Source organism: Periophthalmus magnuspinnatus, chromosome 5 (assembly GCF_009829125.3).
Source record: "Periophthalmus magnuspinnatus isolate fPerMag1 chromosome 5, fPerMag1.2.pri, whole genome shotgun sequence".
In the NCBI taxonomy this organism is placed as follows: Eukaryota; Metazoa; Chordata; class Actinopteri; order Gobiiformes; family Gobiidae; genus Periophthalmus; species Periophthalmus magnuspinnatus.
Window position 1 is genome coordinate 22,284,972 of NC_047130.1, and position 12,435 is coordinate 22,297,406.

Sequence of the window (12,435 nt, forward strand, 5' to 3'; positions counted from 1 at the left end):
TTTTAAATAGAGAGCCAGTTAATTATTTTTTTAAAGTTGGACTATTAAACTGCAGTAATATGTAAGCTATATATTTTTTGTTGATAGTTGGGGCATATCTATTGTTGGCATTATATAAGCAAGCACTCTCTCAAGTATGCCCAAAAAGGAGAAATAAAGGCTAACAATTAGGTTAATCACTTTGAATGATTTTGGATAGTGTAGTAGATAATTAAAACCTGGAAAATATAATTAAAACTTGTCTGAGTGTTTTCATAAATCAATAATTGTAATGAGTTTACCTTTCTGTTGTTTTGTTTTGGAAGTCATTTGAATGAAGTTTACTGCAAATGTGTAAACAGAATTTAAATTAAAATGTCTAATTTTTATTTACTTAAGAACTACAATATGAATAGTTGTGTCTTATTTTGACAATCAATAGCTAGTGTCAGTGTTGTCAGTAGCGTCTCCACTTTATCTAAAGGTACAGAATGTATCTATTTCTTATCCAGTGAAGGGTCTACCACCTGCGTGTCTCTGTGGAAATTTTGATCCACATTATCTTACTGAATTTGACTGTCTCCATTGAAATGATCAGATCTGAGGAGAGGCAAAAGCCGCTCACAGTAAGAATGAATATATTTTGGGGTGACAGATGCTCAGTTGGATCGTTTGTCCACTGATCCAAAGGTTGGTGCTTCAAATCCCGCTCTCGACATAAACAAAATTGGTTGAGCGGTCAGATCCACTGACCCACAATTTGGCGATGTGATTAAAGCTCTCATAGATGAATGCTGTTGTTGTGTCCTTGGGCAAGACACTTAACCCACCTCGCCCCCAGTGTCTGCGTGCACTGGTGTGTGAATGGGTGAGTTGTTCCTTGATGTAAAGCACTTTGAGTGCCTTGAAGGTGGAAAAGCACTATATAAAAACATGATCATTTGCTATGTTTTACAAGATATTTTGGAGTAATAAAGAAATATGCTGGATGGATCATTTTAATGCCATACTGTGTAGAGCATTCCAGGCATATCATCTCCATGGAGACAAGCAGGTTGCGGACATGCGGGACCTTTAACAGTACAATTTCAAACTGCAAACTACAATTCATGCCATGCTTTTCTTTAACTTCTCTTTGTAAAGTAAATGCAATGCAAGGTAATTTGTGATCTTTACTTCAGCTTAAGATAAATTTGTGGGTGTTGCTATTTATATAAAGCAAATATCAGCATTGTCTCTAAAAATCCATATTGGCCCATCCCTAATGAAAGTTTATATTGGTTTATAGTTTACTTTACTTCGGCCTCTTCCTATACATGATTAATAGCTGTATGGATTGAATATAGGCGTGAAAAAGCACACTATTCCCTTCTGTGCTGCAGTGTTTTACAGTCCAAGTTAAATTAGTCCTGGGAGAGCCTTTAAAGTCTTGCAGCCAACAGAGTACAGCTCCACTTGGCTCCGGGTGGATTTCACAAAGCACCAGGAGCAGTCGGAGCATAGCGGTTTGTCAGTCCCAAATGCATAGTCCATCAGAGCACACAGGGACCACGGCTCATTTATCCAAACCAACGCAAATGAATGAAGACACGAGGAGTCACTGTGAAGGAATGTGTTTCACCATCTATTGAACAAACTGTACAAGCCAAAAGGGAGATTTGCTCAATCCACTTGACTTGTGTTTTAGTGCAGACAAAACGTGATTGTCTGTAGAGCTTCTGGATTGAGGGCAGTTTTGCTTGTGTTTTGTCCCCCCTCCTTAGTTTGAATGTTGTGCAAAGAGTAAGACAGAAAATTGAGTACAAAATGAAAAGCTGTGTGATCCATCAAGGTGTACGAAATCACAGAATGCACCATGTTTATGTCAAGATAGTTTCAATAACATAGGAATCTCAACAATAATAAGAAGGCATTTGAATTCTATAGCACTTTTTGGATGTTCAGAGACACGTTTGTTTCTTCTGCTGACAAAATACAGAAAACCTTTTTTGAACATTTGATATATTGTCTCTAATTTGATCCTTATGTGGATTTAGCTTCCTTATATTATGCTAATTTTAAGACCATATTTATATTATTTATGCATTTTTGTTTTATATGATGTCTGTATAATCCCTCAGTTGTCAAGGTATACCTAGCCAACAAACAGAAGCTGTAAACAATAAGTGTGTTAGTTTCAGTGTAGTTTGCTCCTTTTTTCAAATAGATATAAGGCAGTGTTCAGCAGTAATCTGACCAGAACTGAAGAAGTGGGTTGGATGAGCAGCAAAACGTTTTCACTCCAACAACTTTTTGTCTAGTTGACAGATTTGAATTTTTTTTTTTTAACTTTTACTTTTTGTCTTATACTTTTCATCTGGTTTAGACTAAAATACACTTCTAACACAGCACACTTGTTAGTTGACATTCACTATTTATTGGTAAACATATTTAATGACTCTTTCACTGTTAACTGTTTTCTCTTTTGTATTCTTCAGCATGTGGCTCTGCTGCTGCTGGCGCGGAGGATGAGGGAGAGGCGGAGGCGGGTTGGATTGAGGGGGCGGCCATCTTGTTGTCAGTGGTCTGTGTGGTCCTGGTCACGGCCTTTAACGACTGGTCCAAGGAGAAGCAATTCAGGGGGCTGCAGAGCCGCATCGAGCAGGAGCAAAAGTTCCAGGTGGCCCGGGCGGGGCAGGTCATACAGCTTCCCGTGTCCGATATCGTTGTGGGGGACATTGCTCAGATCAAATATGGTGAGTGGAGATGTCTCAATATCACAGAAGAAGAAACAGCTCCTAGGGTCCAGACATCACAATTCAGAAAATTCACAGATACCACGGCCAAACAATAGTGATAAATAGTGAAATGTCATAAAAAGACCTCTCTTTGAGAATTTAAATGTTTATGAAGTAATTGGCTCTACCTGCGGGGGCAGCATTATCTTTGTTTTGCATACAGCTTGCCAGATACAATTAGAAGAAGAAGAAAAAGACAGTTACAAAGAATTTTACTTTTAGACAAAAGGCTGAAGGTCTGAGTCACTCCGTCTTGTCTCATGTGACAGACACGAAAATAATAGACATAGAAAATATAAAAATAGATGCCTATAATACTGATTGAAACTACGCTGTATGCAATATTTTGAAAACAATTTAGGCATATGACACCAGATAAGATCAATTTCAATTTCTTTACCTTAGATTTACTTTTTGGAGTATATGAAATACATGTCACTGTTTGGTTGTTATGTTGTGACGTGATAATCGTGACATCCTTAACTCTGAGAGTGGATTAGAATTAGCCATGTTTACATGAGGGAGGTTGGAATAGAGGGTACGCACTTAAGATCAAGGTGTTTAATAGTTGTCACAGAATTTTGGGATCAAACCTGGAGGAACTGTTTTCCCTTCAAGTTATTTTGAAGTCTGAGCGATAACGACCTGAGGTGTTTGTAATTGTGCTCTAGTGCACATAAAAAAGGTGCAATATGTTTTATTTTTGTGGTGCAATATGTTTTATTTTTGTATAGCCCTAAATCACAACAGCAGCCCTCTGAAAGAACTTCACAAGATTGTTAATTATACTAGAAAAAGTTAGAAAATCAAACCAAGAAACACTCTTTGTCAATAAAAGAGAAGCAGATTAACCAGCACCAGAAATGTTTACCATGAAGAAGGTGGGAATATTAAATATGCAGTATTGTTTTTTCACAGTTTTTCCCCTCCATCACAGTTCCACATTATGAGTTTGTTAAAGGGTCCTTTCATTTTATGTAAAACAAATTAAATTATAGTTTGTCATTGAAAACCTCTTTGTGATAAGTTTGGTTACAAAAAGGCATTCATTGACTTGTGCATGCTCTTCCAAAACTAATTTTCATGGTTCACCAACCCAAAATAGCCCTCCATCTCATTTCCAGAAGAGGATTAAAGTTATTAAGTCCACCTCAAGCAATTAAACATATTAAAGGTACGATATGTTAATGATAAAAATTTAATTAACTAGAGCCAGACCTATATACCAACCCACTCAGACAAGTCTCCTGGGACCTCACTGTTCCATATATTTTTACAGTATACAAGCGAAGTGTGAAGTCTCGCAGTAGCTGGCTTACAAACTTGTTTTGGTTGGCTTATGGGAGCCTCTTGGATGGCTTGTTTGAAAATATTTACTGTTAATAAAATCTGTTATGTCTTTTAGGTGACTTGCTTCCCGCTGATGGAATTTTAATTCAGGGCAACGACCTAAAGATTGATGAGTCGTCATTGACCGGAGAGTCGGACCACGTCAAAAAATCAGCTGACAAGGACCCCATGCTCTTGTCTGGTACGTGGCTGGAGTTTTAACAGTTTGGTTCACCTTCATGAAGTTCTGCTGGAGTAAGTTTCAATTATTGAAATTATTATTTAAGGTTTGCAAAAAACAAAAGGACGATCCTTGCTGCATGGGATCTACTAATGTATGAAAAAGTACCACAAGATTAATCGCAATTTGAATGGTCACATTTTTTTTTTTAATCTTTAAGTATTTAAGGCAGCATTACCTGATTTATTTACATTATCCGATTTCAAAAGAAAGAAGTAGTTCTTTGCTCTCACAAACCCTTGGCACATTGTTAGTATTTACATGCATGAATTATTGGGCTCGTGCATAGCTTTAGAAAACCACTTTCGGCTCTTACTTTTGGTTTTGCAACTGAACTAATTCATTCGTTTCAACAGTCTGCAGTGGTCCAAACCTATTCCTCACTTACCTTATGCAGAGCATCCTAATGATTCACCGCCATGATGATTCATGAGTTTATAAGCACTTTTGACAAGTTTCAGAGCGAAAAGCATAGTTTGCAGTCATGGTAAAGCTAACAACAGCTAGCAGGCTAATAATTTTGACCCAAAAACTCCTTCTACAATATATATGTACTGGTGGCGAGATATATTTTCCTCAAATAAATGGGACAAATCAGGTGCAGGGTTTTTAAGTGTATCTTATTATTACGTTTCTTATTATATATGAGATCTCCTAACCTTTATTTATCAGTTCATTTTTCAACTGAATGTCCTCTTCAAAATGTTAACTTAAAACATAAATAAGTGCAATGAGGGTTTACTTTCTCAAAGTGTTCAACGTTTCCTTCTCTCCAGTCTGCACATGTATCTTTTGAATGTCGATCGCCCACTGTCAGTTCACAGTACAGTATGCACACACCAGTGGGCTGTGTTCTTGATGGCTTGTCCCATTTCATACATCAACGTTAACACATGTAAATGAGCAAAGCATTTGGGCTGTCAGTCAGAAAGCCTTATAAAGTGATTTTTGAGCTTTACTTTCCTTATGTAGGGGAAAATCCATTGTACACGTGTAAGCTGTGGGTTTAGTGCATGAGTAGAAGTTTGTTAATTAAATTTGGATGCAGGAAGTGCCTTAGACGTAATTATGTAATCAAGACTGATCCTGTATTGACTTTTATTCACTGTAGACATGGCTAATATCTTGTACTTCTTACAATACTATATTTTAGTAAAAGGATCTGTGTAACATTGACTTCTGATAGCTTTACTTTAAGTTTGACTTGATCTATCGGACAGGCCAACAATTTAACTATGCTGCATGCTATTAAAAGTTCCCTCTGTGATAGGAACAATCTGACAATTGTTGGTACCAAAAATATGTGTTTCTTTTTATACCAAGTTTTTATGACTGGTGGATTCTGAGACAATGCTATAGATAGTTACAAGGCAGTCCCAAATCGGTTTCGCAAATAGATTATTATTCATCAAGATATAATTTCACATAATTTAACAGAACTGTTCAGAAATTGACTTTTTAAGTAATTTTGACTCCATTTTAATAAGGGGTTAGGTGTTAGGATAATATGGGTAGTAGGGTAGTACTTCCTAGCCCTTTAATTAAGTAGTTACTGAGGCTGGTAATAAACGTGTTCATTATGAAGTATTTGTTCGTGCTTGATTATGACCAATTAAAGTATTATAAAGTGGTATCAGACTAACATAATGTAGGTACTGAAAATATATGTTTAAGTTCTGTATGCAGCCCTAATCAAACAAACACATGCTACATAATGAGTAAATCACCAGGGTAAAAAACAGGATTTGCGGTTGTATATTTGAGTTAATTTTCACTTCCCTAATCCCTGTTTGTCCTCAGGCACTCATGTGATGGAGGGCTCCGGGCGCATGGTGGTCACTGCCGTGGGAGTGAACTCTCAGACTGGAATAATCTTCACTCTGCTGGGGGCCGGAGTGGAGGAGGAGGAGAAGAAGGAGAAGAAAGGTACACACACAAAACACTTTTACATTTTAATATTGACCGAAATTAGTAACGTACTGTATATTATTACCCATTGGTTAGTTTTGCACTGTTGCTTTTGAATCTTTATGAAATATTGGTGCCGGCTGTAGTCACTTTTTGACAATAGGTTGTGTTCATGTGATGTAGTAAAATCCTCAGAGCTCATTGAGGTTTCTAGGATGTTTGTTGGCATAGTTTGTTCCCTGTCGGCACAACTTAACAATGCTGAAATTAGACTTTGTATTAACTGGCATAAAATATGTGTATCATTTAAAAATATAGGTTTGATCGTGGTCACATAACCCACAAAATTTAATATAGCGAGTTGGTGCACCTTTTCACAAAAATTGAACTTTTTGGCGTGTCTACATGGAGATGAATTTTCCACAGTATAGTATTAAACCTACCTGTCTGTATGTAATCAATGTGAATGTTGTTACTGCTGAAGAAATACCATAAAAACTATGAGCGCTCTCAACAGATCCAACCTGTAACTTGCTTGTTTTCATGGATACAGATTCTAGCAGATAAAGTTTAATGCCATACTGTGGAATATTCCAGGCAAACCAATAATATCTACATGGAGAGAAGCAGGTGACGCACTCTCAATCAAGTTACTTACAGTTTACTCTCTTTTTGGATTTAAAAATGTCAGATTACAGATTTTGAACATACAAATTGTGCGTGAATCCATCCTATTAGCATCATGGTGGTACACATACTATATCTGCACAGTTCAGTCTGTGTGGCCTGAGTTCTCTGTTGTCATGACTGTCTTATTGTTCCTAATTCGCCTTTTGAAGGTGGGGCAGTGGAGGATGGACACCAGAACACAGGTACAGTATCACTTTTCTCTGACCCCGGGAGTCCTACCTGACCCCTACGACCTATGACCCCTTAAGAGCCCTCCATTTACAGTCTTTACACTGCAAAACGAGTATCTGCCTTAGTTTAAACAATTTCATACAAAAAACTGAAAAAGAAAAAAAAGAAATGTTGATGTCACTTTTTTGCATTTAAAAAAATGTATTTAGCATCAACAATCAATATATTTTTTTATCGGATCAGAAAATGAACCTCTATTGGAGTACTTTTGTTTTTTGTTTTTGTTGTTATCAGGCTGTTTCTGGCCTTTTTGTTGTATATTATTTTTCCAGATTAAACAGAGTAAACTAACTAACTTAATCTGTTACTGGAGTTAGAATAACGCATTTGAAAATTTAAAAAAAAGTTAACACACACGTATTGATAATTTTACTTGAAAATCCACAAAAAATATTGATAAACTCGCCATATCTATAATGTCTAATGTCCCATTTGACCACTCCTACATCTACTATTACTTTTAACTGAATTCATTTAAACTAATGTAGAAATTCATTTTTTGCAGTGTGCCCCACGTTAATCTCTCACTTAAAAAGAGAAGCCTGGTCCGCACAGCTCTGCATCTTTTTAAGTGTTAACAGTTCCTTTCTTTTTCTCTGAGCACTCATCAAACTAACAAGCTTTTATAACAAGCATCAGCATCAGCGCGTGTCCTGTGTGTGGACTGTCTTTAAGGAGACAGCTACCATCTCCGAGCGCTAATAATGAGAACAATGGGATGAGAGAGACATTAGGTTTAGACACATTTAGACATGATCTGTTCACATGTGCTGTTTCAGATGCGTATGGCGATGACGAGGGAGTTATATTATCAGAAGTACTGCAAACAGGAAACTGACTTGGCAGCTAAGGAAACTGACTTGGCTAGTGCTTTAGATTTTTAAAGGTCCTATATTATACTTTTAGTCATGTTGGGATGTTGTTGCCTCATCAAAAATATACCTGGAGTTGTGTTTTGTTTCATTCACACATGTTTGAGTAACGATGCATTATTAGGCTGTCAATATCTCCAAGGCTCAAAATGCTCGGTTCCACCTTGTGATGTCATCAAGTGGTAGTTTTAAAGTTAGTAGCTATTTTTTAACCTCAGTTGATCTGATTTACTCTTCAAAACTCTAGAATGACCTTAAAACCTGAAATTGTTTTACCTTTTGTTCAGTTGAGACTGTAGGGAAGGGGAGCGCTCCCTTATCACAAGGTGGAACTGAGTCTTTTCAGTTTGACACACAAACACAGCGTAAATATGCGGGATTTCTGTGTTAAACATGTGTAAATGAAACAAAACACAATTCCCGGAATGTTTTTGATGAAGAAACAACATTATAACATAGATCTAACATTTGCATAATATAGGCCCTTTAAGTTTGGTCTACCCAATAAATAACATGAATATCAGAGACACATACAGTACGTGTTGTTTCAGAGGCAGATAGTGGTGACAACGAACTTATCATGATGTTTATGTCCTATAGCTCTTTCTCTGCTAAAATATATTGCTTTATATTATAAAAGTACTTGGCTAACGCTTTAGACTTTTAAGTTTGCTCTACCCAATAAATAACACGAATAACATGGTTCAGATATTATTATTATGTTTGTAAAATGAATAGGTCCATTAGTGAGGTCTTTGTTGGCATACTGTCCCCACTTCTTCATGTGTTGTGTGTTTAATGTTACATTTTGTGTGTTCCAGTTTTACTTTATAGTTAAATAAATAGTACTAAATGTGCTACTTTTATAACATAGGGTTAAACTAAGAGTTGACTTGGGGATGAATCTTGAATGTCTTATAACCATGTTATTTCTGTTCATTGTTTTGTGTGGCTGTGTGCCTGTTTGGCTGTGTGTTTTGGTTCATTTTGACCCTTATTGTTACGGCTAGACTGCTCCCACCCCCCTCTCCACCCCATCGCCACTATAGCCACGGATGGGGCTGCGGGCATGACTGCTCCGGGCAGTGCCAGCCTCATTAATGGTAGGTCGATAAGCTCGGATCTCTGACTGTTGTGACTCTCTCTCTCTCTCTGCCGCCCGCCACACCTCCTCTGCTTTCTCTCTTTCTCTCTCACTCTGTCTCTTCTCTGTCTGCTCTTTCTCTCAATGTCTATGTCTCTTTATGTCTCTGATCCTTCTCTCCTTTTCCCTCTTGTCTCTCCCTGTCTTTCTTTCTCTCTTCGTCTCTCTCTGGTCTTTGTCTCTGTCTATCTCGGCTCCCTCTTTCTCTCTCTCTCTCTCTTTCTCCCCAATTTCCTTTCACTTTTTTCTCCCTGTCTCTCTTGTTCTCTCTCTCAGTTCTCTTCCTTTCTCTCTGTTTCTCTCTTTGTGCCCCCCCTCTCTGCTCCTTCTCTCTCTGTGTTTCTCTTTCTGCTCTCTCGGTGTTCTCTCTCTCTCCTCACTCTTATTTTCTCTTCCTCTTTCCTTCTCTCAAACGGTGGTTCACTACTAGCAAACACTTCTTCACTTGAGAATGATTTCTTCCACACCCAGGGCCTTTCAACATATTTAATCATACAGAAGCTATAAGAACATAAAACAGTCATTTGTGCAATGTATTGTTACTGTAAATGACTTTGGGGACCTCACCATTTAACTCATTTCTCCCGCTGGCCCAGAGTAACAGTTCCAAGTGCATTCATTTGTATTTATAGTGCAGGAATTATACTATTGGGCCATCTCCTTTTAGTTAGCTGTGTCCTCTGAGATCACTCTGTTTCAACACAAACTGGACAAGGTACAAAGAGAGTAAACTCCATATGACAGGTTAGACTACTCATTTCACTAAAACATACTTAACATATATACATATATATTTAAGATTTAACTAGGTTATATATATTTTTTTTTATCATTTTACTTCACATTTGGACAACAGTTTTAACATACTTAGACGTAATTCTTTAAGGAAAGGCAAGTTTATTTGTATAGCACAATTGGTACACAAAGTAATTCAAAGTTCTTCACAGGATAAGTAAGACATTAAAAAAATAATCTTTATAAATGAGCATTAAAAGAGAAGAGCGCAGAATAAAAACAACAACTTTTTTGAGCCTGGATTTAAATATTGTCAAAGTAGAGGCCTTGCTCACATCTTCAGGAAGACTGTTCCACGTTTTAGATGCACAAAACTGAAACGCTGATTCCCCATTTTTAGTCCTGATTCTGGGCACCAGCAGGGGGCCTGTCCCTGAGGTCCTCAAAGTGCGAGATTGTTCATATGGCACTAACATGTCGGAGATGTACTTTGGTGCCAGGCCAAGGAGAGACTTGTACACAACCAGAGCTGCTTCAAAGTATATTCTTTTAACTGTTAAACTGTTACCTAAATGGCACAATAGTTATGATTAGACTAATACAAATAAATGTCAACACATTTATTTTGTTAAATGAAGGTTGCTCAGAAATAATTTTGTTTGGAATTCCCAGAACAGATGGTGTTGGTGGAGATTTTCAATTTTAGGACTCTACTTCCTGTATTTTTGTAGGGTTAGGGTTGCTAACTGCCACTTAACTGATGTAAGACTATGATAAACATTTACCACCATTTACCAAGTATTATCCAAACCAAGTAATACTTAGAAAAACATGAAATCCTGTCATATGCATTCCAACTCCCCTCACTGCTGCACTGGTGGGGTGTTACATCTGCCCCTCCTCGGAGATTGTCTCTAAGCGTTGTTCTCGGGGCTGAGGAGGAGGAGGAGGTCTGATTTGCAGCGTAATAGTCCCCTCGTCCTGCGCTGGAACGAAGCCATTTGTCATCTTCATCTTTATTGCGACTCCAGGGACCCGGGCTAATGCGAAATGCGGAGGTGGAATTGGCCGCATTTCCTGAACATACATGCTAAAGACGGCCCTGCAATCGAGTTTGGGCCTTCTACAGAGACTAGCAACAAAACAAACATGGCATTATTACTGTAATTAGAGCATGTGGTCCTTTAATTACCAATACATACAGACACAGAGCAGGTATTTTTAGCGGCATGTGCGGAAGACATCTGCATGAGACCCAAATATAGATAAATGCAGACGAATCTTCCCCAGGACTTAGTTTGGAGTTTCAGCTGAAGTTACATAACTGCGCCATGTGGGAGGCTCTTCCTTCAGGCTCTCTCTCTCTTTCTCTCCATTTAGCTATCTCTCCTTTCTTACTCTCTTTCTCCCTCCATCTTTCTCACTTTCTCTCTCTTTCTGTGTCTCTCTTTATCACTTTCCTTCTCTCTCTTTCTCACTTTTCACTCCCTCTGTCTCTCACTTTTTCTTTTTCTCTATTTCTACCCCCTCTGTTCCTCTCTCTAGCATCTCTCCCTCCATCTCCCTATCACTTTCCCTATCTCTTTCTCTCTCTCTCTCTCTCTCTTCATTCCCTTCCCATTTTCTTTCCCTTTTTCTTTTTCTCTATTTCTACCCTCTCTCTCCTTCTCTCCCTCCATCTCTTTATCACTTTTCTGTCTTTCTTCTCTCTTTCTCCCTCCCCCATTACCTTTCTTGCTTTCCATATCTCTCCCTCTCTCTCTTTCTCACTTATTTGCCTCTCTCCATTTCTTTCTCACATGCCCCTCTATCTCTGTGTCTATCTCTTTCTCTTGCTTCCCTGTCTCCTTTTCTCTCCCCTTCTCTCTCTCCCTCTTTCTTTCTAGCTTTCCCTCTCTCCTTGTCCCCCTCTCTCTCTCTTTTTGACTTCTAACTCTCTCTCTGTGTCTCTCTGACACACACAAACACACTTTCCCTATTCCTCTCCCATCTTGTCCTCTCTCTCTTCCTCTCTCTCTCACTCCCTCTCTCTCTTTCCCTCCCACACTCCTCTCCCTCTGTCTCTCCTTCTCGCCCTCCCTCCTCTCTCTCTCTCTCTCCGCCGGCTCTGATCGTGCATGTGGCTCTCCTCTGCATGTGTTCTGCTGTTTGTCTGTAGTGTGTGTGCTCAGTTTGTGTGTGGTGTTTCTGTCTCGATAACTCATTTTCTCCTCTGATGGTATGGTGGCCCTGAAGGTCAAATATCAGACACAAATCATGACAAAGAGAGGAACTATTTGCAAATTAAAAAAAACAAATTCAAGATTGAGAAAATATAACTTTTAAAGCTGTGACCTCTATCGGTTGATGACATTTAGCATAGCCTCTGTCTCTTGAAATAATTTGAGTAATCTGTTGAGATTACTCAAATTACAGTTTTTATTTCTATATTCTCAGTTCTGGATCACCTTGATTTAATGTAACCGCAAATACTAGTTATCCTGGTTCCACTTAATATTTACAGCCTACAGACCAACACTATGTAATAAC

The 12,435-nt window shown here is 38.2% G+C and overlaps 1 protein-coding gene across 1 annotated transcript in view; it reads left to right on the forward strand.

Annotated features, from left to right (window-relative positions):
* Positions 1 to 12,435, forward strand: part of atp2b2 (ATPase plasma membrane Ca2+ transporting 2) — a 143,866-nt gene that overhangs the window by 76,126 nt on the left and 55,305 nt on the right. Inside the window, exons 4-8 of the mRNA XM_055221696.1 lie at positions 2,457 to 2,714; positions 4,162 to 4,287; positions 6,127 to 6,252; positions 7,074 to 7,106; positions 9,038 to 9,130. Of these exons, the coding sequence (XP_055077671.1) occupies positions 2,457 to 2,714; positions 4,162 to 4,287; positions 6,127 to 6,252; positions 7,074 to 7,106; positions 9,038 to 9,130 (636 nt within the window). The remainder of the gene's footprint in view (positions 1 to 2,456; positions 2,715 to 4,161; positions 4,288 to 6,126; positions 6,253 to 7,073; positions 7,107 to 9,037; positions 9,131 to 12,435) is intronic.